Consider the following 25,982-nt stretch of genomic DNA (forward strand, 5'->3'; position numbering starts at 1 on the left):
GGCTTCTATCTCTCTAACTATTTTCTTAGCATCAGGGCTTAATTGAAATAGGAGTTCTCCAAAACTCATTTTCGTACTTTTAAGGTGAAGAAAAGAAGTGATTTACTATAGATTTATTTTCTTCACCTTAAAAGTACGAAAATGAGTTTTGGAAAACTCCTATTTCAATTAAGCCCTGATGCTAAGAAAATAGTTAGAGGGATAGAAGCCCTAAACCAGAAAATAATAAATACAGAATATGTGGTCATATTCAATGAAACATGTTTGAAAGAAAACCTGCTGCCAGTATACACCAATATATATATATATATATAATATATATATATATATATATATATATAATATATATATATATATATATATAATATATATATATATATATATATATATATATATATATATATATATATATATATATATATAATATATAATTCGTGACATTGAGAATAGTGACTTTGCTACCCCTTGCAAGACGTCTGAACTCCCTGGAACTGATGCAACAAGTACCAATATGAATTATAATTAGACGAAGCACTGCAAGAAATTAAACAGGTGCGACCAGCCATTCTGACCCACATCCAGACCCCACTTCCCCCCCCCCATCCCACACACCATTCCCTTGGGCTCTAGAAGACTCGAACCTTGTACCCCAAGCATGTGAGGCCGAAGCTCTATCGACCGAGCTATTGAGGAGTATTCATAAGGAAAGATTTTATATCTCCCCCTTCCTATTACTTCTATCCACCCCCCACTATCTGCCCCCCCCCTCCTCCCTTCCATTATCTCAAAACACCCCATTCGACAATTACTTCCCTTCTCCGCTATTCTCTTATCTCCCCTTCCCTCCTACCCACACCCAGCTGGTCCCACGACCACCTCAGCGACAATGTTGACTTAACAGGTTGCCAGAGACCTGCTCCTGGGGGGGGGGGGGGGTGCGGAGGGGGGGTGCGGAGTGGGGGGGGAGGGGTCTGGACGCAGCACCTGGCGGTCGGCAGCGCTGACTGAGGTCAGTAGCGGCACGGAAGTCTTACTTAAGTCTTGCTTACGGAAGTCTTTTGCTTGTTGCGTCTGTTGCGAGCAGCTGTGCTGTTTGTTGCGAGCAGCTGTGCTGTTTGTTGCGTCTGTTGCGAGCAGCTGTGCTGTTTGACGCGTCTGTTGCGAGCAGCTGTGCTGTTTGTCGCGTCTGTTGCGAGCAGCTGTGCTGTTTGACGCGTCTGTTGCGAGCAGCTTTGCTGTTTGTCGCGTCTGTTGCGAGCAGCTGTGCTGTTTGTCGCGTCTGTTGCGAGCAGCTGTGCTGTTTGTCGCGTCTGTTGCGAGCAGCTGTGCTGTTTGTCGCGTCTGTTGCGAGCAGCTGTGCTGTTTGTCGCGTCTGTTGCGAGCAGCTGTGCTGTTTGTCGCGTCTGTTGCGAGCAGCTGTGCTGCGGTGGCTGCTGCCTCGATGTCCGCATTGCATCTAAATATTTTATCCGAAAATAACATTTTCTATAAAAGCAGAGAGGCCGATAAGACGTGATCCGAGGGGCGTGGGCTGGCTGATAGTGAAGGTTGAGAGTCTTGGATGATCTTTATGGAGGGTCGCTCTTCTCTACCCAATGGTTATCACACTGTCTGCACGCGCTCTCCACCTGCTGTGACACGGGCTTTTCACGTGCTCCTCACGTGCTTTCCATAGTGTTGGCACGTAACCACAACGTTGAGACAACATCACCACAACATGGTGACGATGTTAGTGCAACATAAAAAGAACGTTATGGTTAGCCTGTGTTGTTTTGGTAACGTCCATCTCCCTCCCCCCCCCTTCTTTCCCCCCAAGTTAATTCACCGTTATCAACGCTGATAACGTCGAACCAACGCCGCTCTTGGATAAGCGTCCCACTAGGGCTCGAATTTGTTTCTAGTTTCTGCTATTTCCAGCTGTGAACAATGTTGTATATTGTGTAACTTTCCTTCAGATTCTTACATGTTATAACTGGTGTGGACCTGTGTCGTTATAACTGGTGTGGACCTGTGTCGTTATGACTGGTGTGGACTTGTGTCGTTATGACTGGTGTGGACCTGTGTCGTTATGACTGGTGTGGACCTGTGTCGTTATGACTGGTGTGGACCTGTGTCGTTATGACTGGTGTGGACCTGTGTCGTTATGACTGGTGTGCACAAGTGTATCGGCATCAACACTAACACTTGCGCTTTCACTGGCACATCTGCGTCACCGCAGATCGACACACGTGTCATCAATGACGGCCGCATCTGTCAGCGAGCTCTGAGGTCAGGAAACATTGAGAGAACTGTTTACGGTTGGGAGGACAGGCTTCCGTGGCTGGCAAGGTCAACGATAAAGATTGAGTGATCAGAGCCCAACTGGTGTTTACCTCAGCTTCGAATCAGGGGAGTCGGTCGGCCGAGCGGACAGCACGCTGGACTTGTGATCCTGTGGTCCCGGGTTCGATCCCGGGCGCCGGCGAGAAACAATGGGCAGAGTTTCTTTCACCCTATGCCCCTGTTACCTAGCAGTAAATAGGTACCTGGGTGTTAGTCAGCTGTCACGGGCTGCTTCCTGGGGGTGGAGGCCTGGTCGAGGACCGGGCCGCGGGGACACTAAAAATCCCCGAAATCATCTCAAGATAACCTCAAGAAGCTTTACTGGTGATTACAGGTGACCTCTACCTTCCCCTAATCACCCCCGCCTCCCCCAGGCTTACTTCCCCAGAGAGACAATCCCCAGGATGATCGCTCCAGGGGGGGAGGGGGCTGACAGGGTGACCTTGAAGGGGTGATGTTCCTGAGGTAAGTCCTCTCAAAAGTGGCCTTGGGGTAATATCTAAGGGTGAACTACTTATGGTTACTCCCTTCTAGGGTGACGTCCCCTGCCCCCGAAGGATGATCTCCTCAGGATGACCCTCAAGGGTCATCCTCAAAGGTCACATCCTCATGGTAACCCCCGAAGGCCGACCTCCTGGAGGTGACCACCTCCCTTCTCGGAAGACTTATGTGATTTTCAAATGCTACTTATCTACTTAAAGCAAGATTCTGCTTTTGGCGGAGACTCTTATAAAGAAGCCCAAGACTTCACATCACAGCTCAAGGTGTCATTACTCTGATAACACCAGTCGGGGGTCTTTGTTGCCTGGTTATTTCCACATCCCTTTACGGGCTCACCATAGACCGTGCTACATGGCCACTTCGTTCTGAGTAGCTAAATCTAAAACGACAATAACATCCACATCCCACTCCACCACCACCACCACCACCATCACCATCACCATCACCATCACCACCACCACCACCACCACCACCACCACCACCACCACCACCACCACCACCACCATCACCACCACCATCACCACCACCACCACCACCACCACCACCACCACCACCACCACCACCACCATCACCACCACCACCACCACCACCACCACCACCACCACCACCACCACCACCACCACCACCACCACCACCACCACCATCACCACCACCATCACCACCACCACCACCACCACCACCACCACCACCACCACCACCATCACCACCACCATCACCACCACCACCACCACCACCACCACCACCACCACCATCACCACCACCATCACCACCACCACCATCACCACCACCACCACCACCACCACCACCACCACCATCACCACCACCACCACCACCACCACCACCATCACCATCACCATCACCACCACCACCACCACCACCACCACCACCATCACCATCACCATCACCACCACCACCACCACCACCACCACCATCACCACCACCACCACCATCACCACCCCATTACTATCCTTGCCACACCATCCCCTATCCCTCCAGTACATCCTTAACACACCACGTAACTTCAGGTTAAACTTTTAAATTAAGCTAAAAGTACTTAGAGGCCAAATTCTGCAAGTTGTGAAGGAAGGAGTCAGTCGACTTGGATAGTTAACTTCTGGCACGAGCGAGGCGTTCCTGGTAGCCAGACTCATACTGAAACGTCATGACAGACACACAGAAACAGACACACAGAAACAGACACACAGAAACACAGACACACAGAAACACAGAAACACAGACACACAGACACACAGAAACACAGAAACACAGAAACACAGACACACAGACACACAGACACACAGAAACACAGACACACAGAAACACAGACACACAGACACACAGACACACAGACACAATGTTTGCGGACGATGCTAAAATTATGAGAAGGATTAAAACAGAAGAGGACTGTTTGAGGCTTCAAGAAGACCTAGACAAGCTGAAGGAATGGTCGAACAAATGGTTGTTAGAGTTTAACCCAACCAAATGTAATGTAATGAAGATAGGTGTAGGGAGCAGGAGGCCAGATACAAGGTATCATCTGGGAGAGGAAATTCTTCAGGAGTCAGAGAAGGAAAAAGACTTGGGGGTTGATATCACGCCAGACCTGTCTCCTGCAGCACATATCAAGCGGATAACATCAGCGGCATATGCCAGGCTGGTCAACATACGAACGGCATTCAGAAACTTGTGTAAAGAATCATTCAGAACTTTGTATACCACATATGTCAGGCCAATCCTGGAGTATGCAGCCCCAGCATGGAGTCCATATCTAGTCAAGGATAAGACTAAACTGGAAAAGGTTCAAAGGTTTGCCACCAGACTAGTACCCGAGCTGAGAGGTATGAGCTACGAGGAGAGACTACGGGAATTAAACCTCACTTCGCTGGAAGACAGAAGAGTTAGGGGGGACATGATCACCACATTCAAGATTCTGAAGGGGATTGATAGGGTAGATAAAGACAGTCTATTTAACACAAGGGGAACACGCACAAGGGGACACAGGTGGAAACTTAGTACCCAGATGAGCCACAGAGACGTTAGAAAGAATTTTTTCAGTGTCAGAGTAGTTAATAAATGGAATGCATTAGGCAGTGATGTGGTGGAGGCTGACTCCATACACAGTTTCAAGTGTAGATATGATAGAGCCCAATAGGCTCAGGAACCTGTACACCAGTTGATTGACGGTTGAGAGGCGGGACCAAAGAGCCAGAGCTCAACCCCCACAAACACAACTAGGTGAGTACACACACACACACACACACACACACACACACACACACACACACACACACACACACACACACACACGTTGAGAGGCGGGACCAAAGAGCCAGAGCTCAACCCCCGCAAGCACAATTAGGTGAGTACACACAGTTGATTGACACCAGTTGATTGACGGTTGAGAGGCGGGACCAAAGAGCCAGAGCTCAACCCCCGCAAGCACAATTAGGTGAGTACAATTAGGTGAGTACACACACACACACACACACACACACACACACACACACACACACCAGCAACGCTTCCACTAAATCCTTTCTGCAGCTCTACAAATCCCTCTGAGGTGACCGTATAGCACTGGACCGCCCTGTCCAAACACATGAATGAGGCGCCCAGAAAAACCGCCCCACTCCCCCGCACCACAACGCCACTCCTGCAGTTCTCCACAACCTCACAACCTCACCAGTCACCTGCCAAGTGTACCCGCGCCTCATGGAAAGTGTGTCAAGCGCCAGGGGCGTATTGCCCAACACTTCGGTCCCAAGTGTTGAGACCGAAGCCTTAAACGGTTGAGTGACCCCTCCTGGAGGCGGAATTTTGCGTGCGACGTCATCTAATGGCTCGCTGGGTCCGTTAGTAACGTTGTCATATATTGGCTTTCCTGTCGCTTGTTCGAGGCAATGATTCGTGTTCGGTTTCCATGCGTAGCATCTGCGGCAGGTGTTCGAAGGAGTTTCGAAAGTTTTTTGGTTTGAATCCCCGTTAGAAATGTGACTTGCATGAATTGCAAGTTTGATTGTGCAAGGAAACTTGAATATATACCTAAGCAAGTATTCGCTGAATGGTTCAACATACTCAGGCATGTATTCATTCGATGAGTAAATTTCATGACGTGATTGCACTTGATGCGTACGCCCGCTCGACCATTTATACACGCATAGATGCAGTCCAAGAGACGCACGTAGTGTACACACGCACACATGAAACCCGTGCATACTCCGGTATGCATACACGTGCTCACGTGAGTCGCGGCTTAACTGTACACCCACGCCTGGACACAATAAACCTTGTGAACAAAAATAAAAGGAATACAGACAGTACAAAATAACTTTCCGTATAACTGTTCTATTAACTGTTAAAAAATATTCCAACATTATTACAGAATAATACAACCCCAGACGTAAAACAAGACGAAGATGACGCAAGTAGGAACACTATCCAAGAATGGCGTTTGATTGACGTCGATTCAGCAATAATTCGGCGTTGAATTGGACTGGCTCTCAGATACTGTGCCAACGGGAACGACGTTTCAGTCCGTTTTGAACCTTTAGAATGATGACTGAGGATGCAGGACGGACCGAAACTTCGTCACTCTCATGGGTCATATGTGAGAGTTTGGACATTTGATCAGGCACGCTATTGTGACCTGTGAAACAAATCTCCCGTTTATTCGTTTCTCTCCATTGCCTCACACCCAAACGGGACTGTTACCGGCCCTGTTGTACGAGGCTGTTTCAAGGGGCTGTTAGTTGTACCAGAGTGACATCCGCCAATAAAGAATTTCCTGTAAGTTTTCTCACTCTGCTGGGTAAGCTTAAAGAGCCAGATAAGGTCGTTTTAATATATTTTGGTGATAGGAGAGAGAGAGAGAGTGAGAGAGAGAGAGAGAGAGTGAGAGAGTGAGAGAGTGAGAGAGAGTATCTTGAGATGGATCGGCAGTTTGAATGCACTTATGTGTTAGGGGTTGAATATAAGAGAGGTTTTGAATAGCAATATTTCTTGATGGTAAATGTCGGATATCATTCATCCATTATTTGCCATCATTTCGTTCCCCTTAAATAGTTACTGTCTCTCTATGTGTCTGTGTTTCTCTGTCTCTGTGTTTCTCTGTCTCTCTGTGTTTCTCTGTCTCTCTGTGTTTCTCTGTCTCTCTGTGTTTCTCTGTCTCTCTGTGTTTCTCTGTCTCTCTGTGTTTCTCTGTCTCTCTGTGTTTCTCTGTCTCTCTGTGTTTCTCTGTCTCTCTGTGTTTCTCTGTCTCTCTGTGTTTCTCTGTCTCTCTGTGTTTCTCTGTCTCTCTGTGTTTCTCTGTCTCTCTGTGTTTCTCTGTCTCTCTGTGTTTCTCTGTCTCTCTGTGTTTCTCTGTCTCTCTGTGTTTCTCTGTCTCTCTGTGTTTCTCTGTCTCTCTGTGTTTCTCTGTCTCTCTGTGTTTCTCTGTCTCTCTGTGTTTCTCTGTCTCTCTGTGTTTCTCTGTCTCTCTGTGTTTCTCTGTCTCTCTGTGTTTCTCTGTCTCTCTGTGTTTCTCTGTCTCTCTGTGTTTCTCTGTCTCTCTGTGTTTCTCTGTCTCTCTGTGTTTCTCTGTCTCTCTGTGTTTCTCTGTCTCTCTGTGTTTCTCTGTCTCTCTGTGTTTCTCTGTCTCTCTGTGTTTCTCTGTCTCTCTGTGTTTCTCTGTCTCTCTGTGTTTCTCTGTCTGTCTCTCTGTGTCTGTTTCTCTTTCCTTTCCCTCCTCTCTATTTCCTTCTTCCCTCTCACATAAGAGGGACACCATAAGAGGTGTGACTGCAACAGTTCATTTTGGTACGTTTTTACCAAATAGTTGTTAAAAGCATCATTTACCTGGCGTCGCGTCTCGTCACCTCACGACAGAAAGATGAATACGGAACTTGAAACTTGATGCTGTCTCAAGTGTTCCGTCTGCTCCTTAAGTCACCAAACACAGTCATGAGCGGATCATTGGATAACGTAACAATGCTGCACGTTCTCTCGATTTGCCAATCCGTAAACAAATGTAACTGTTTTGCCTTTTGAGAAACATACGAAGCCAATCATCCGGCTTAACCTCTATCGAGACCTGATACGGACACACTAAATATTACAAGGGTGGGGGGGGGCTAAATTTTGACTAATACATCGCATATTTAACATATTGGTCAATTGCGGACAAAAATGCAATGAAATAGGGGGGAGAGAACGGATTGTATAGCCCGCTTTGCTGGTGATCATAATAGGGGAGAATAGAGGCAAATATCCACACTGAGAAACAGGATGAATGGGCAAGAAAATGGGACGTTTAGGAGGTAAGTGAGGAAGGGGGAGGACGGAGAGAATGAGGGGAAATACAAATATATGGGCGCATATATGGGGGAATTTAACAATTGTTATCAAGGGCGGGATTAATGAAAAGCCGCGTCTGTAATGGGACTGTAACTATAGCTGTAATATATGGGGCACTAATCTTTCCGTAATGGGTAGGGTGTGTGGCACTGCTGGTGACCTGACGAGGCAGGGAAGTGTAGCTAGGAAAGCACTGTTAGCGGGACAGGTAGACAGTATTAGAAGTTAGTGTTGAGGAAGATGAGAGGAAGACGTCAGCCTTGTGTTGGCTTGAGAGATGGTGGTGGTGGTGGTGGAGGTAGAGATAGTGGTGATGGTGGGGAAGAGGTAGTAGCCTCAAAATAATGTCCCCACGTAGGAGGAAGCCAGATAAGAGGTGCAGGTAACACAGTGGGTAGGTGGGGGGGCTGGGGCCACTGTCGCCACCAGGGGCCAGATTCATGAAAGCACTTACGAACGTGTACATCTTTATTCAATCTTTGACGGCTTTGGTTACATTTATTAAACAGCTTATAAGCATGAAAACTTCCCATTCGACTGTTGTTATTGTTATAAACAGCCTCCTGGTGCTTTGCAGCTCATTAACTGTTTAATAATTGTAAACAAAGCCGCCAAAGATTGAGAAAAGATGTACAGGTTCGTAAATGCTTGCGTAAGTGTTTTCGTGAATCTGGCCCCAGGTAGACAAAGGTGTTACTGGCGGCGCCACCAGGTAACAAAGGTGTTACAAACGGCGCTTGGCAGCTGTCACTCTGAGCGTCGCACATTTTTACATAAATAACTGCACATTTACAGTCACAAAGTTGCAAGCGAGCGTGTCCGGCTGTCGACCGCGTGTTCGGATACGAGGGAACAGTTATTCTACTCAACTTTGCATGGCAAGCCCCATGTTACCCATGGGTGGACATACAACCCGTCCTCTTAAAATTAACGTCACTTTTCGCTCATATGCGCGCTATGGCCAAATTTGGACGTAATTTGAAATGAAATCGACTCACAAAAGTGACGTTCTGTTCCGTTTTCTATTTGAGTCGTCAGGCTTACGCGCAGAGGTTATAAGAGGACACTTTAAATTAACGTTTTCCATAACGTTTTGAAACTTTATGAGAATTTCCTGCCCACCTAACCTATCAGAGGACCCTTAACTTACTCTTGTTGAAAAAAAAAAAATCCCAAATTTATTTTCATTTTTTTTTCATTTTCAAATTACGTCCAAATTCGGCCATACGGGCAAACGGCCAAAAGCGACGTTCTTTTTAAGAGGACAGGTTGCAAACCATATGGGAATTCAGCTCCTGGACCCTGCCTTTAGCAGTGATTGTGGTGTTACAAAAGCTGCTCTCACCGTCGTGAGGTGTTGTACTGAATGCAGACGAGGAGTCACAATAACGTGGCTGAAATATGTTGACCAGACCACACACTAGAAAGTGAAGGGACGACGACGCTTGGGTCCGTTCTGGACCATTCTCAAGTCGATTGTTGTACTGAAGTGTGGAGAGGAAGGGATGGCCTGCCACCAACAAAGGGAAGATATGGTTGTCATGATTATTCCTGCTCTGCCCGAAACGCTTTGCGTAATAGTGGCTTTAGGCATTGTATGTACTAGCTCCTATCTATAAAGCCAACAAACTTTGTAAAATCTCTTTATGTATGTACCTTTGCCTAAATAAAAATTATTATTATTATTATTCTTTATTAGTTTATGATAAGGATTAGCTAGATTCCTATACAAATGCTCGTTTACATTGTTGAATAATAAACTGTATTGTATAGAACTGTATCGTTGTATAACATAAAATTGGGGGTGTTCGGCAGCTGTTTATAGTTTTCTACCACAGATTTGGTCATACAGCGCTAACGAGGTTACATTCATAGTCTTCTGTCCGCCACGGACACCTTAGAGACCTGTCAGTCAACATAATGTAGCGAGTCGCTGAGCACTCAACAACAGGTGACTGAAGGGAGGTTACAAGGTCAACCAACATCAACACATCTTCGCCTGTCTTACATAGACTACATTAGACATCTGTTTTCCTAGACACATATTGAAGCGAGTCTATGAAACGTCTTTTAAGTATTGTGAGTAAATATGTTAAGAGGATCGTGGCGGTGTTGGATCCCACACCTGAGAAACAACGAGGGTCCACAAGGGCCGCTTACTGTAACGTCACTGTACCGCTAAACGACACCCGCGGCAATTACAGTCTGGACGACAGTTACACGTAACTTATTGCACAATTACGTAAAATATATCGGCGTTCAGATTTTTTTAGTTTCCAAACTGATGTGAGACTTACAGGCTTACCATTAGGCTGATGTGAGACTTACAGGCTTACCATTAGGCTGATGTGAGACTTACAGGCTTACCATTAGGCCGGAGATACGCTTAGGCTTTGGCTTCTAAATCTTTTGATATAACGAAAGGAAATATTTATATAAACAAAGAGACGTTAAAGTAATATAAGAACATGCTTATTGGAGTGTCTTACCGTTGCGACGAGGGTAACTGTCTTGAGAGATCTTGTCTCTGCCTCTCCTCCACTTCCCTCTATATTATCGTCTTCTTCCTTCTTCCCCTGTTCATCCTCCTCCTCCTCAACACTCTTGTCTCTCACTGGTTCACATACTGTCTTCTGTATACTCTGTGTTGACATTGTCCTCAGGCGTTAGAGTACAGAGAGGAAAGGATGAGTCCTTTTTCAAGAACGCTGATTTCTGCACATTTTCCCAGTCGTGAATGTTTGCCACTTCGCAAGCCAGATGGAGTGGGAGATGGCGACCGTTCACCGTTAGGAAGGTTAGGTTGTAAGCGTAACTGTTGATCCTTCCTACACAACATTTGCAACAATACACTACACCCACAACAATCACTTGTCCTGATGGGCGTGACGTTTCTGGTGCTGTGGAGGAGAGTGTTGAGGGGGGTGGAGGTGTGTTGTCAACGGTAGTGGGCGCTACACTGCCTCATACATGGTGTGTGTGGGTGGGTGTGTGTGGGTGGGTGGGAGCGTTGCTGCTTCCGCACCATATGTTGTTAAGTTCGCCCCACCTACCACAGTCACCCCTTGTACGCACACATACGCACGCACAAACACGCACACGTACACACGCACACACAAATGCGCGCGGCAATGAAAGCTGAAGTTGCGACGCTAGGAGCAAATATAATTAACACGGACACGCATTCGAACTCAGGGATGTCCTGTTTCAGCCAGTCCTCACAAAGGCCAAAAGTGATGCCAAACACCCGCCAAACACCCGCCAAACACCCGCCAAACCCGCTGTTCATGAATGAAAAACGGTTTACACACGACTCACAACTGCTGACGTCCGAACACTTCCGGAACAATGCTTCACTGATTACCTCTGTTCACCTCTGTTCGAATCTCAACTCTGTAAATGTCAACAGAACCTAAACACCTAACTAAACCAATGCCTAAATACGCACAGTATGCTAAAATATACTAATATTAATTTATATTTGAGAAAATTACAATTTTGAATGAACAGCATTAAAATTTATAAATGTGTCTTTGGGGTCGACCGCTGGATGGAATGAACATAGCCCGAAGACAGGTTGCTTGTTTACAAGCATACCAGCAGGACCCTCCACCACCTTATGCCCAACCACTTGGGCTGGACGGCAGAGCGACGGTTTCGCTTCATGCAGGTCGGCGTTCAATCCCCGACCATCCACAAGTGGTTGGGCACCATTCCTTATCCCCCCCGTCCCATCCCAAATCCTTATCCTGACCCTCCTTCTCAGTGCTATATAGTCGTAATGGCTTGGCACTTTCCCCTGATGATTCCCTTCCCCCTCCATCACCCTCCACCAGGTTCCCTCCATGTAGTATTTTAAATTTGGCTAATACGTCGCTTTTTTAACGAATTGGTCAATTCCGTGTGTAAAACTACGTACTGTATGTTTGAGAATAGAGATCGCTACCTAACAGGAAGTTGAGGTTTCTCGTGGGGACCGTTTAGGTTAGTATTTAGTCGTTCGTAATATATATTACTTAGGAGTCATTTAGAGAATCCTTTCTCTAACTTACACCAGATTTAGGAAACACGCGGACTGTGTGTGTGTGTGTGTGTGTGTGTGTGTGTGTGTGTGTGTGTGTGTGTGTGTGTGTGTGTGTGTGTGTGTGTGTGTGTGTGTGTGTGTGTGTACGGGCACGTGGTGGCTGATTATATTGTGATCAGTCGGGCACACACATGTATCTGGCAACAGCGATAGAGGCGTCTGCAACATGTTCATTTGTTGCAACAAACGTTTTCTTGGTAAAGATGAGATTACGAAGGTCGTAGGACACGTTTATGACGGAGTGGTGTGTGTGTGTGTGGGGGGGGGGTGGAGACGGGATCTTTAGTGCCCCTAACATTGCTCCGACACACATAGACGGTTGAACCCAAAACTGGTCTCGTTTCGCATTATTCTGAATATCGTTGCCGGCACGAGAAAGAAGGCAACAGTCCTAAATTTTGCTAGGCCTAGTTTAGCCCGAATGTGTGCTAAATTAGACCTATATCATACATTAGACATATAGGCCTAGGAAATGACACTTAAGTGTGCTATTTGAGGGTATTACAGCAGTTCTTTGTTGGGATCAACAGTCCGATTTTGTACGGTTGATGAATAGATGAGTTTAAATGTTACAATTAATCATCCCGTTCTCTGGGTTACCACTCCGTAAAAAACGTAGCGGTTTTTCCTATCTAGAAGCGTCTGAACCTGTGCAACCCACCTAACCCACCGGAACCTGGACTCATTAGTACCAGGAAGCGTCATTATTGCTGTGGTTTTTGTTTTCCCTAAACCGTCGCAGTTTTAACGTGTGGGGCCGGGCGACTGCCTAAGAAATGTTGCGTTTAGTGTAAGAGAATATTGTTGAATTAACGGTTAACTTGTGTGTGTTTACCTAGTTGTGCTTGCGGAGGTTGAGCTCTGTTCTTTCGGCCCGCCTCTCAACTATCAATCAACTGTTACTACTAATTTGTGTGTACTGACGTAATTGTACTCGCCTAATTGTGAGTACCTTGAGGCATCCGAGAAGTGCCAGTACGTGTGTGTGTGTACTCACCTAATTATACTCACCTAGTTGTGCTTGCGGGAGTTGAGCTTTGGCTCTTTGGTCCCGCTTCTCAACCGTCAATCAACTGGTGTACAGATTTCTGAGCTTCTCGAGCTCTATCATGTGTATGTGTGTGCATGCGCGTGCGTGTGCGTGGGTGTGTCCGCGGGTCGGAGCTCCTATCATTATCCCGGTGATTCCTTTTAACTTAAAACTGTCGCGAAAATGTTGGCAAATGAAAGAGCAAAGGTTTTTTGGCGTTGTTCTTAACAAACTTTGTTGGGGGATGGATGGGGGGGGGTTATCTTGAGGTTATCTTGAGGGGGGTACAAGCCTCCCTCCGCTTGCAACATGTGCAACATCAACGCTGCTCCCAGCCCTCGGCTCTCTTGGCTTTAGATCTTAATGCTTTCTTAATTCCTCCTCCTCCTCCTTCTTACTATTTGGGCTTTAACCCTCTTCCTCTGGCTGTATTCCTTGGCTGTAACCTTCACTCTGGCTGTATTCCTTGGCTGTAACCTTCACTCTGGCTGTATTCCTTGGCTGTAACCTTCACTCTGGCTGTATTCCTTGGCTGTAACCTTCACTCTGGCTGTATTCCTTGGCTGTAACCTTCACTCTGGCTGTATTCCTTGGCTGTATTCCTTGGCTGTAACCTTCACTCTGGCTGTACTCCCTGACCAGTGTATAAACTTCAAGTATGCGCGATCATCCTCAGTTACGCTTAAAATCAGCACCCGAGCGTAAAATTTATAATCTCGAGTCTCCGTGGTGTAGTGGTAAGACACTCGCCTGGCGTTCCTCGAGCGCTTTGTCATGGGTTCGTATCCTGGCCGGGGAGGATTTACTGGGCGCAAATCCTTAACTGTAGCCTCTGTTTAACGCAACAGTAAAATAAGTACTTGGTTGTAACAACGATTCTTCGCGGCGGGGATCGTATTCCAGGGACCTGCCCGAGTGGCAACTAGTGGCTGTACAATAATGTAACAACTCTTGTATATATCTCAAAAAAAAAAAAAAAAAAAAAAAAAAAAATATCCATCGTGTTTTTCAAACTGCAGGTAAGTTTGGGTAAAATAAAAAAAAAATTGTTTTCCCTTATTGTTACATTTCCTTATATAAAAAAAAGACAATTTAAAACTTCAAATATGTGGAGTCATCTTGAATTATTCTCTTAAATAACACTCGAGTCATAATATTGTAAATATGATTTTTTTATTTTTCAAACTGTAGGTCAGTGTGTCAAATGCGAGAAATAGTTTTTCCTTGTTGTTAAATTCCCTATGTTTACGGCTAGGTAAATAGAGGCATTAGATGAAAGAAACTGCCCATTTGATTTTCTCTTCCAGGAATGGAACCCGGTTCGTCGACTATGTATCCGGAACGCTGCCCGCTCGGTCCTGTGTTTCTATACTTCTATAGAAGTTTCTATGTACTCGCCTAATTGTGCTTGCGGGGGTTGAGCTCTGGCTCTTTGGTCCCGCCTCTCAACCGTCAATCAACTGGTGTACAGATTCCTGAGCCTACTGGGCTCTATCATATCTACATTTGAAACTGTGTATGGAATCAGCCTCCACCACATCACTTCCTAGTGCATTCCATTTACTAACTACTCTGACACTGAAAAAGTTCTTTCTAATGTCTCTGTGGCTCATTTGGGTACTCGGCTTCCACCTGTGTCCCCTTGTGCGTGTGCCACCCGTGTTAAATAATCCATCCTTGTCCACCCTGTCAATTCCCCTGAGAATTTTGTATGTGGTGATCATGTCTCTCCTAGCTCTTCTGTCTTCCAGCGTCGTGAGGTGCGTGCTCGACGTGGTTTATGTGCTCATCTAGATGTACGCACTTAGATGTACTCAGCTAGATGTGCTTGCAGGGTCGAGTTAGGCTCCTAGCCCCGCCTTCTAAAGGTTTATAGATTAATGCAGTGACTCCTTGCACACTCTTTTTATCATATTTCCATTTAGAATGTTGAGTCGAATTTGCATCATCGGCTTTTGCAACTAACCTTTTCCATTTACTGACAGCTCTAACACTGAAGAAGTTCTCCTGATGTCTCTATGACTCATTTGCGTCTCCAGCTTTCATTTATTACCCCTCATTCTGCTGTTCCTAGTTTTGTACAACGCTGCTTTGTCTGCTTTGACAATTTCCTCAGAATCTCATATATATTGTTATCATGTCCACCCTCTCTCTCCTTTCCTCCAGTGTGGTAAGGTCCAGTTCCTTCAGTCTTTTCACACAGCTCAATGCTTTCAGCTCCGGAACGAGTCTCATTGTATATCATTGGACCTTTTCTAATTTTTTTCTGGCCTTTTTTTTAGATAAGGGTTCCATGCTGGGGATGCATATTCAAGAGTGGGTCTCAACTTCCCTGTATATAGGGCCCGGAAAGCTCCAGTGTGTGTGTGTGTGTGTGTGTGTGTGTGTGTGTGTGTGTGTGTGTGTGTGTGTGTTAGACGAATGATGTTTCTGTGGTGTTGACGGATGAGAAGTGGTCGTCTTCGAGGCAGAAAAAAGTTTGTGCATTAACGACGACAACATTTCTTAATCGACGAATGTTGTCGTCGCTGAATCCACGCCCTCCTTGCTTCCCCACGCCCCCCCACCTCCCACGCCCCCCCCCACCTCCCACGCCTCCCCCCACCTCCCACGCCCCCCCCACCTCCCACGCCCCCCCCCCACCTCCCACGCCTCCACCCCCACTACCCTATCTCCCAGGCCTGGTGGTCCCAGGCAGGGCGACGAGGACTCGCGTGACGATCAACACTGGCTGTGTAAAACACTATGATACTCGGAGAGTAATGGGATATCCTGTGGAAGTGGTGCATGATACGTGAACAGGGGGTGTTGTGGTTGTGTGTGTGTGTGTGTGTCTGGTATGAGCACAGTACGCGGTGCAGGGGTGCTGCAGAGGGGGCCCCAGGGGACTGTAGCAGCACGGAGGGCCATTCTGGGACTGAAGCATAAATATATTCAATTTCTCAAGACGGTTTTCACAAATTATTTCCACAAAATATACCTATCCTTGTTGCACTCTGGGGGTACGCCGACCAACCTCCAGCACAGTGGCCAGAATAACTTGAAGGATTACCTTAGAGGATTACCTTGGAGGATTATCTTGTCAGCAGCCATTATAAAGAGGATTAAATCCTCTACGCACAACCGTTTATTGTTGGCAATAGGTATTAATGTTTAATATTAAATGTATTTGTACATTGAACTTGGTGCACGCCTGTGTAAGTGGTGTGTAAGATTGCTGATCCAGTAAATATGTTCACTAAATTAAGCTGTTTGCAAAACAAGTTTTGGCACTTGTTTGGTGGTGCCAGTGTCATACTGGGGCAGAGGATGGTGGCTGTGTGTGGACACGTTATGGTGAGACGGTGCCACCACACACCTGCAACACCAGTGATTGCAAGTCATTATTTTAATTGCAAGTATAGTACCTGCGGCAGGGGTCCCTGCGGTCCACCCCAGGGGTCAGTCGCAGGGGTCATCCGCAGGGGTCCGGCTCTGGGGTCCGCTGCAGCAGGCATCTCCAGGGGTGTCTGGATCGTGGGTATTTATGTCCGTTAGAAGACTAGTCAACCAGCTCTCATTATATTAAGTATAAATACTGGATTAGAAGCATTCGATGGATGTTGGTAGTATAGCATGTATATGTTGGAACGTATAGCAAATTCGACTTGCATAGCAGAATCGCAGCTTCCATCAAGGCGACACCTTTTGTTCTCTTTTGCCTATTTCGTCTTAAGACAACACAAGAAAAAGGAAACTGCAGAGGTCCTATTGACCCATACGAGGCAGCTTCTATCTCTCTCCACCCAAACCCATTTATGTCTCACCTACGCTTGAAACACGTATATACGGGACCCGTATATTCATTATGTATTGTATTGTGTATGTTAAAACTGTCTGGGATATGTGGCTTGGGTGAGCCAAGTCACATATTCTAGACAATTGTGACTTCCGTTGAATCAGTCGGCTGATTGAGACCGGTTAGGCTCAGAAGCCAGCCTCCATTGACAGAAACCCCCCCCCCACTGCTGGCAAACAGTCCCCACTGCCAGAATACAACCCCCACTGTCAAAAGATAGTCCCTGCTGCCAGGAGACAGCCCCCTCGCTGCCAGGAGACAGCCCCCTCGCTGCCAGGAGACAGCCCCCTCGCTGCCAGGAGACAGCCCCCTCGCTGCCAGGAGACAGCCCCCTCGCTGCCAGGAGACAGCCCCCTCGCTGCCAGGAGACAGCCCCCTCGCTGCCAGGAGACAGCCCCCTCGCTGCCAGGAGACAGCCCCCTCGCTGCCAGGAGACAGCCCCCTCGCTGCCAGGAGACAGCCCCCTCGCTGCCAGGAGACAGCCCCCTCGCTGCCAGGAGACAGCCCCCTCGCTGCCAGGAGACAGCCCCCTCGCTGCCAGGAGACAGCCCCCTCGCTGCCAGGAGACAGCCCCCTCGCTGCCAGGAGACAGCCCCCTCGCTGCCAGGAGACAGCCCCCTCGCTGCCAGGAGACAGCCCCCTCGCTGCCAGGAGACAGCCCCATCTCACATTCCTGCTACCACAGCAAACCGCACATCTTCCTTCTAATCAAGCTACTAGCGGCTCGCACTCCAAGAATTTATTAAAGCCGTTTGTAAAATCCGCAAACTCGGTTAAAAATCGCAATAATGTGCGGTAGTCCCCAGGCGCCATGTTTCTTGTAATGCGCTCTCTGCTGATTGGTGGCGGGGGGGGGGGGGAGAGAGAGACTGAGAGAGAGAGACTGAGAGAGAGAGAGACTGAGAGAGAGAGAGAGAGACTGAGAGAGAGAGAGAGAGAGACTGAGAGAGAGAGAGAGAGAGACTGAGAGAGAGAGAGAGAGACTGAGAGAGAGAGAGAGAGACTGAGAGAGAGAGAGAGAGAGACTGAGAGAGAGAGAGAGAGAGACTGAGAGAGAGAGAGAGAGACTGAGAGAGAGAGAGAGAGACTGAGAGAGAGAGAGAGAGACTGAGAGAGAGAGAGAGAGACTGAGAGAGAGAGAGAGACTGAGAGAGAGAGAGACTGAGAGAGAGAGACTGAGAGAGAGAGAGAGAGACTGAGAGAGAGAGAGAGAGACTGAGAGAGAGAGAGACTGAGAGAGAGAGAGAGAGACTGAGAGAGAGAGAGAGAGACTGAGAGAGAGAGAGACTGAGAGAGAGAGAGAGAGACTGAGAGAGAGAGAGAGAGACTGAGAGAGACTGAGAGAGACTGAGAGAGACTGAGAGAGACTGAGAGAGACTGAGAGAGACTGAGAGAGACTGAGAGAGACTGAGAGAGACTGAGAGAGAGAGACTCTGAGAGAGAGAGACTGAGACTCTGGGAGAGAGACTGAGACTATTGGAATGCACAATTACTGTCACTGGTACTACCGTTGATACTATTCAGGTAGATGAAAACAAAATAATGGAAGATCCGAAAGAGAGAAAATGCTTTTTTAAATCATCAGTTCACAGTACCGGCAGTGTATTGAAGACGTTCTTGGAAGATTATTTGGTAATGTATTTAGTGCCTCTCTTAATCTTATTATCACCACAACGACCACTACTGGCTCTACTATTTTTCGAAATAACTGTGTTTGGCAGTTTAACACAACTACTTCAATTGCCATGTTGAATTGCTACTGACACTGCTGCCATCTTGTATGGCTACCAAAATTATCACCACCATTCTGCAAGGTTACCACCACCACCACCCCCACCATTCTTCATGGCTACCACCATCACTACCACAATTCTTCATGGCTACCACCACCACCTAGCATGGCTACCAGCACCACCACCACCACCACCTCAATTTGTCGTGGCTCACCAGACATAATTGACGACATAAAAATGAACTTGAAACGCTAATTACTAAGAGCAGACAATCCCAGCCTCCTGACACCTCCACGGTCAAATTATCTCAGCTTCACTAACACCAATGTTCTCGGTAAACGCAAGATAAGGTTTCAGGTTTGGTTGGTGTATTAGATATAATTAAAATTAATATTTTCTCAGTTTTACAAAGCCGCTTTAAATTGTATGTGTTGTATTTATACATTTTCAGTCGGGGTATTGATTCCTTTGATTCACAGTAAGTGAAAGAGGTGTTTTCTACATCTGTGGATTGTGTATTTTTCTGAGATTTGTGCAGTTATGTAGTTAATTGTATCTTGGGGCACTGTTCTTGTTTGTGGTGTTCGGGTTTATTCAATAACGTGTAAGTTTAATTTAGGACCTGACGGCGTCACTGTGCTTCCTAGACGTTCTGACGGCGTCACTGTGCTTCCTAGACGCCCTGACGGCGTCACTGTGCTTCCTAGACGCCCTGACGGCGTCACTGTGCTTCCTAGACGCCCCGACGGCGTCACTGTGCTTCCTAGACGTTCTGACGGCGTCACTGTGCTTCCTAGACGCCCCAACGGCGTCACTGTGCTTCCTAGACGTTCTGACGGCGTCACTGTGCTTCCTAGACGCCCCAACGGCGTCACTGTGCTTCCTAGACGCCCCAACGGCGTCACTGTGCTTCCTAGACGCCCTGACGGCGTCACTGTGCTTCCTAGACGCCCTGACGGCGTCACTGTGCTTCCTAGACGCCCTGACGGCGTCACTGTGCTTCCTAGACGCCCTGACGGCGTCACTGTGCTTCCTAGACGCCCTGACGGCGTCACTGTGCTTCCTAGACGCCCTGACGGCGTCACTGTGCTTCCTAGACGCCCTGACGGCGTCACTGTGCTTCCTAGACGCCCTGACGGCGTCACTGTGCTTCCTAGACGCCCTGACGGCGTCACTGTACTTCCTAGACGCCCTGACGGCGTCACTGTGCTTCCTAGACGCCCTGACGGCGTCACTGTGCTTCCTAGACGCCCTGACGGCGTCACTGTGCTTCCTAGACGCCCTGACGGCGTCACTGTGCTTCCTAGACGCCCTGACGGCGTCACTGTGCTTCCTAGACGCCCTGACGGCGTCACTGTGCTTCCTAGACGCCCTGACGGCGTCACTGTGCTTCCTAGACGCCCTGACGGCGTCACTGTGCTTCCTAGACGCCCTGACGGCGTCACTGTGCTTCCTAGACGCCCTGACGGCGTCACTGTGCTTCCTAGACGCCCTGACGGCGTCACTGTGCTTCCTAGACGCCCTGACGGCGTCACTGTGCTTCCTAGACGCCCTGACGGCGTCACTGTGCTTCCTAGACGCCCTGACGGCGTCACTGTGCTTCCTAGACGCCCTGACGGCGTCACTGTGCTTACTAGACGCCCTGACGGCGTCACTGTGCTTACTAGACGCCCTGACGGCGTCACTGTGCTTCCTAGACGCCCTGACGGCGTCACTGTGCTTCCTAGACGCCCTGACGGCGTCACTGTGCTTCCTAGACGCCCTGACGGCGTCACTGTGCTTCCTAGACGCCCTGACGGCGTCACTGTGCTTCCTAGACGCCCTGACGGCGTCACTGTGCTTCCTAGACGCCCTTACGGCGTCACTGTGCTTCCTAGACGCCCCGACGGCGTCACTGTACTTCCTAGAGTCTCAGAGTCTCAACCGGTATACAGAGTCACCATCCTAATATTTATTACCTACAGAGCGCTATATTTTGTATACCTTTTGTCGCTAAAAATAGCAATTAAAAAATGATCAGGTGGATTGCTCCTGCGTGTCCAGCGCAAATATGACCTTCCGCTTTATGTCCCGAGGCTGTGTTGAGAGTCATTGTGTATTCATAACCTAATATTAGCATATTCCCAAAATAAACCCCTTTTGCTGCGATGTCACATAGTGGCGTTATTTACATGTAGGTGTGTTCAGCTTTTAAAATATAATGTAATACGATAAATGCTTGTCTGAAGGTACAATCAGGCTTACAAGGTCGAAGTTAAATTCCAGGGAGCGGTACATGGTTAAAGGATTTAAATGTGGCGGGCATTTAGAGTCATTTCCTGCCACGATGGGGTAGGATAATGCCATGTATGGTCATACAGTTATGTACTTGTATGCTTCATGAATCTGGTTATCCTGTAAAATATCGCGAGGTGTAGCTATCGTGCTGAGGCCTCGTCGTCCTATAATACCTGGAATTTGGTGTACCTCTGTGTTAGAAACAAACATATACCTTGCGAGGGGCCCCGAGTGCAGTTCCCTAGCAGACAGATACGGTTGGGCACGCATGGTGATGCGTCTGTTTACGTAGCAGTACAATTGGTACCCCGAGGATTAAGGCAGGTGGGTGCAGGTTGCTCCCCCTGTGGAAGGTCAGTAGTGGGTGAGGTGACCTTGGGCGATCTTGACAACCTTGCGTACAAATTGGCTGTTTCTGACAACGGGAATTATTCAGTTGTATGTCTCTGAGGGAGGGTAGGACGAGCACGATCGCTCGCTCGCTCGCTTTAGGTGGGTGGACTGGTTGGGGGTCCAATAGCCTGGTTGATCAGTCCAGCAACCAGGAGGCCTGGTCGACGACCGGGCCGTTGGGACGCTAAGCTCCGGAAGCACCTCAAGGTAACCTCAGGGTAAGGACGGGGGGGGGGGGGGGGGGTGGGGCTGGCTGGCTGAGTGGATAGCGCTCTAGACTCGTGGACCTAGGGACCGGGGTTCGATTCCGGCAGCCGGCGGAAAAACAAATGGGCAGTTTCCGTCACCCTGATGCCCCTGTTACCTAGCAGTAAATAGGTACCTGGGAGTTACAGCTGCTTCCTGTGTGTGTGTGTGTGTGTGTGTGTGTGTGTGTGTGTGTGTGTGTGTGTGTGTGTGTGTGTGGAAAAAAAAAATTAGTTGTTAGTAACAGTTGGTTGAGTGACAGTTGAGAGGCGGGCCGAAAGAGCAGAACTCAACCCCCGCAAGCACAACTAGGTGAATACAACTATGTGAATGAATCGAGGCAGCTCCAATTCATTCCCACCAAAACTAATTCATATATACGTTTAACCTTCTCTTGAAACAATAATTAATAAATTCCGGTCAATATATTTTTTTTAGAAAGATTTACTAAAATAAGTATTTACAATTTTCAGTTTGGTGTAAATAGGTTTTGCCTTGAGGGATAAATAGGTTGATGAAACGTAAATAGGTTGACGAGACCTCGATGTGCTGATCGTTACCCCCTAAATGGGCTGTTCGCTGCTCTTAAACAGGGTTTATAGGCTCTCTTAACAGCGGGTCGGTCCCTACCCCAGGTGTACTACAGGTGTTCCTCAGCGTCGGTCACTACCCCAGGTGTACTACAGGTGTCCCTCAGCGTCGGTCACTACCCCAGGTGTACTACAGGTGTTCCCTCAGCGTCGGTCACTACCCCAGGTGTACTACAGGTGTTCCTCAGCGTCGGTCACTACCCCAGGTGTACTACAGGTGTTCCCTCAGCGTCGGTCACTACCCCAGGTGTACTACAGGTGTTCCTCAGGGTCGGTCACTACCCCAGGTGTACTACAGGTGTTCCCTCAGCGTCGGTCACTACCCCAGGTGTACTACAGGTGTCCCTCAGCGTCGGTCACTACCCCAGGTGTACTACAGGTGTTCCCTCAGCTTCGGTCACTACCCCAGGTGTACTACAGGTGTCCCTCAGCGTCGGTCACTACCCCAGGTGTACTACAGGTGTTCCCTCAGCGTCGGGCACTACCCCAGGTGTACTACAGGTGTTCCCTCAGCGTCGGTCACTACCCCAGGTGTACTACAGGTGTCCCTCAGCGTCGGTCACTACCCCAGGTGTACTACAGGTGTTCCCTCAGCGTCAGTCACTACCCCAGGTGTACTACAGGTGTTCCCTCAGCGTCGGTCACTACCCCAGGTGTACTACAGGTGTTCCCTCAGCGTCGGTCACTACCCCAGGCGTACTACAGGTGTTCCCTCAGGGTCGGTCACTACCCCAGGCGTACTACAGGTGTCCCTCAGGGTCGGTCACTACCCCAGGTGTACTACAGGTGTTCCTTAGCGTCGGTCACTACCCCAGGTGTACTACAGGTGTTCCTTAGCGTCGTCAGGAAAGTGTTTGTAGCCTCCAGTAAGGTTTTCTTCATCTAGATGAGCTTCTAACTTATCCCCCTCTCCCTTATCCCCCTCTCCCTTATCCCCCTCTCCCTTATCCCCCTCTCCCTTATCCCCCTCTCCCTTATCCCCCTCTCCCTTCTCCCCCTCTCCCTTCTCCCCCTCTCCCTTCTCCCCCTCTCCCTTCTCCCCCTCTCCCTTCTCCCCCTCTCCCTTCTCCCCCTCTCCCTTCTCCCCCTCTCCCTTCTCCCCCTCTCCCTTCTCCCCCTCTCCCTTCTCCCCCTCTCCCTTCTCCCCCTCTCCCTTCTCCCCCTCTCCCTTCTCCCCCTCTCCCTTCTCCCCCTCTCCCTTATCCCCCTCTCCCTTCTCCCCCTCTCCCTTCTCCCCCTCTCCCTTCTCCCCCTCTCCCTTCTCCCCCTCTCCCTTATCCCCCTCTCCCTTATCCCCCTCTCCCTTATCCCCCTCTCCCTTATCCCCCTCTCCCTTCTCCCCCTCTCCCTCCTTCTCCTGCCCCTGCTCCCGGGGCGTTATCGTAGTGTTGGTGCTGACGGCGGATATGATTTAAACGTTCAATATGTCTCCATTCTGGGCTTTGTGAACGGAGTATATTGAACGTGTGTGTGTATCTCTCTTCTGACACTGTTTCACCCGAGTCTAAAATATTTTTGGTGTACTTGACATGAGTGCAACTTGAAGGATGATGATGGGAGTGTTTTATTGGTTGGTAGGATGTCTTGTGGTGGTGGTTAGTGGTTGTTGTAGTGGTGGTTAGTGGCTGTTGTTGTGGTGGTTAGTGGCTGTTGTAGTGGTGGTTAGTGGCTGTTGTAGTGGTGGTTAGTGGCTGTTGTTGTGGTGGTTAGTGGCTGTTGTTGTGGTGGTTAGTGGCTGTTGTAGTGGTGGTTAGTGGCTGTTGTTGTGGTGGTTAGTGGCTGTTGTTGTGGTGGTTAGTGGCTGTTGTTGTGGTGGTTAGTGGCTGTTGTTGTGGTGGTTAGTGGCTGTTGTAGTGGTGGTTAGTGGCTGTTGTTGTGGTGGTTAGTGGCTGTTGTTGTGGTGGTTAGTGGCTGTTGTAGTGGTGGTTAGTGGCTGTTGTTGTGGTGGTTAGTGGCTGTTGTTGTGGTGGTTAGTGGCTGTTGTTGTGGTATATAAATATGGACACTGTCTGTCTCCCATGAGCCTTACGGGCTATTCATGCCCGTGCCACCTCTTGGGTGGCTTAATCTTTATCAATCACTCGCCCATGAGCCAATAGCCCTTCTGCAGTTGCCTTATTTCCTATGATCTTCTCAACATGTTTGATATGACAACTGTGTCATGTGCTTCATCTAACAGTCACCTTGATCTAGTTTTGGTTACACCATCGAGAGTGTGTTAAAGATGTTTTGTAAACACACACGCAAGTCAAAACCACACACACACACGCTAAGAACACACACACGCTAAGAACACACACACGCTAAGAACACACACACACTTGCACGCACTCAAGCACTCAGTGAGGGTGGTAGAGGAGGGGGGGAGTGAGGGTGGTGGAGGAGGGGGGAGTGAGGGTGGTGGAGGAGGGGGAGGGGGTGGGTGAGGGTGAAGGTGGTGGAGGGGGAGTGAGGGTGGTGGAGGAGGGGGTGGGTGAGGGTGAGGGTGGTGGAGGGGGAGTGAGGGTGGTGGAGGAGGGGGTGCGTGAGGGAAGCAGCCACACTACTGATCACAAGTAATGTCTCAGGAAGGGGGTCGCTGGCCCCCTTCACCTTGTCTTCCTGGAGAGACATAACAACGATAATGCTCCTTATAACTGCTGATTAATCCCCTATTAGGTTCTCCTTTTATCAGCGTCTCTCGTGTTCCTCTGAGCAGTGTAACAAGGAGAGTATAAGGGCATGACAATGAGGGAAGACGGTAGATGTAGGATCATTGGATTGTTTCCAGCCTAGGTTAGACATATACCCAACGAAACTCATGTATCAGAGCGGCCTCGTATGGCCCATTAAGCCTGCAAGAAAGGCGTTGCAGCAAGGCGGGGATCGAACCAGTGTCCTGGGCAACTCTCCAGTCACGTCTTAACCCGACTTGCAACCATCCAAGTTTAATACGTAACCTGGTAGCACTCTGGTATAAATAATGGAGCTCTCCACCAAACGTTTCCGTCAAATTCGCAATGAAATCACTATAACGTTATTTGTAGCAGGACGGGGGATCAAACTAGCGTCCTGGAACCTACAGGACACTGGTTCGATCCCCGCTCTGCTCCAAATATTTTCTCATAGAAATCAAACAGTATTGTGATGTCCTTGTGCAAAAGAACTTTTCTCTATTTTTCATATCCTTATTTGTGCCTGCAGGATCGACCTTTAGCTCTTGGACCCCGCCTTTCTATATGTATGTGCATATATTTACGCATATCTTTGCCTGGTAAGAATGTCACATATACTCGTTGAAAATCATTGCATTGAAAGCTTCACACATTGATGTGATTTGTTTGTTTTCAAAACTGCGTCTCTGGAGAGTCTTTTAAGATTCAGGCTTGAATAAAATTGCCCACGAGCCTCCTCCCGCGTCCTCACAAATGTATCGAATATCGAAACTGATGAAAAATGCAAAGCCAGAAGTGAGGTAAATATTTAACCTTTGGCTCTACATAAATTGTTATCTCGAGTATACTGGCGAACACTTGTGTGTAGTTTTTCCTTCGTGTTAGTTCAGGGAATATCAAATAGTATAACTGGTTTTGACAATAAAATATTTAAGACATTGATTCATCTTTATTGCATCTCTTGCAGATTAATATGTGTGCAT

The 25,982-nt window shown here is 48.3% G+C and overlaps 1 protein-coding gene and 1 long non-coding RNA gene across 3 annotated transcripts in view; one reads left to right on the forward strand and one right to left on the reverse strand.

Annotated features, from left to right (window-relative positions):
- The window catches only part of LOC123755335 (uncharacterized), a 47,490-nt gene extending 36,352 nt beyond the window's left edge, over nt 1-11,138 (reverse strand). For both annotated transcript variants that reach the window (XM_069327879.1, XM_045737871.2), the window contains exon 1: nt 10,644-11,138. In XM_069327879.1, coding sequence (XP_069183980.1) covers nt 10,644-10,808 — 165 coding nt within the window. In that variant the 5' untranslated portion in view covers nt 10,809-11,138. The remainder of the gene's footprint in view (nt 1-10,643) is intronic.
- The window catches only part of LOC138366661 (uncharacterized), a 133,657-nt gene that overhangs the window by 17,776 nt on the left and 89,899 nt on the right, over nt 1-25,982 (forward strand). The gene's annotated exons all lie outside the window — the stretch shown is intronic.

This window comes from Procambarus clarkii, chromosome 20 (genome assembly GCF_040958095.1).
Source record: "Procambarus clarkii isolate CNS0578487 chromosome 20, FALCON_Pclarkii_2.0, whole genome shotgun sequence".
NCBI lineage: Eukaryota > Metazoa > Arthropoda > Malacostraca > Decapoda > Cambaridae > Procambarus > Procambarus clarkii.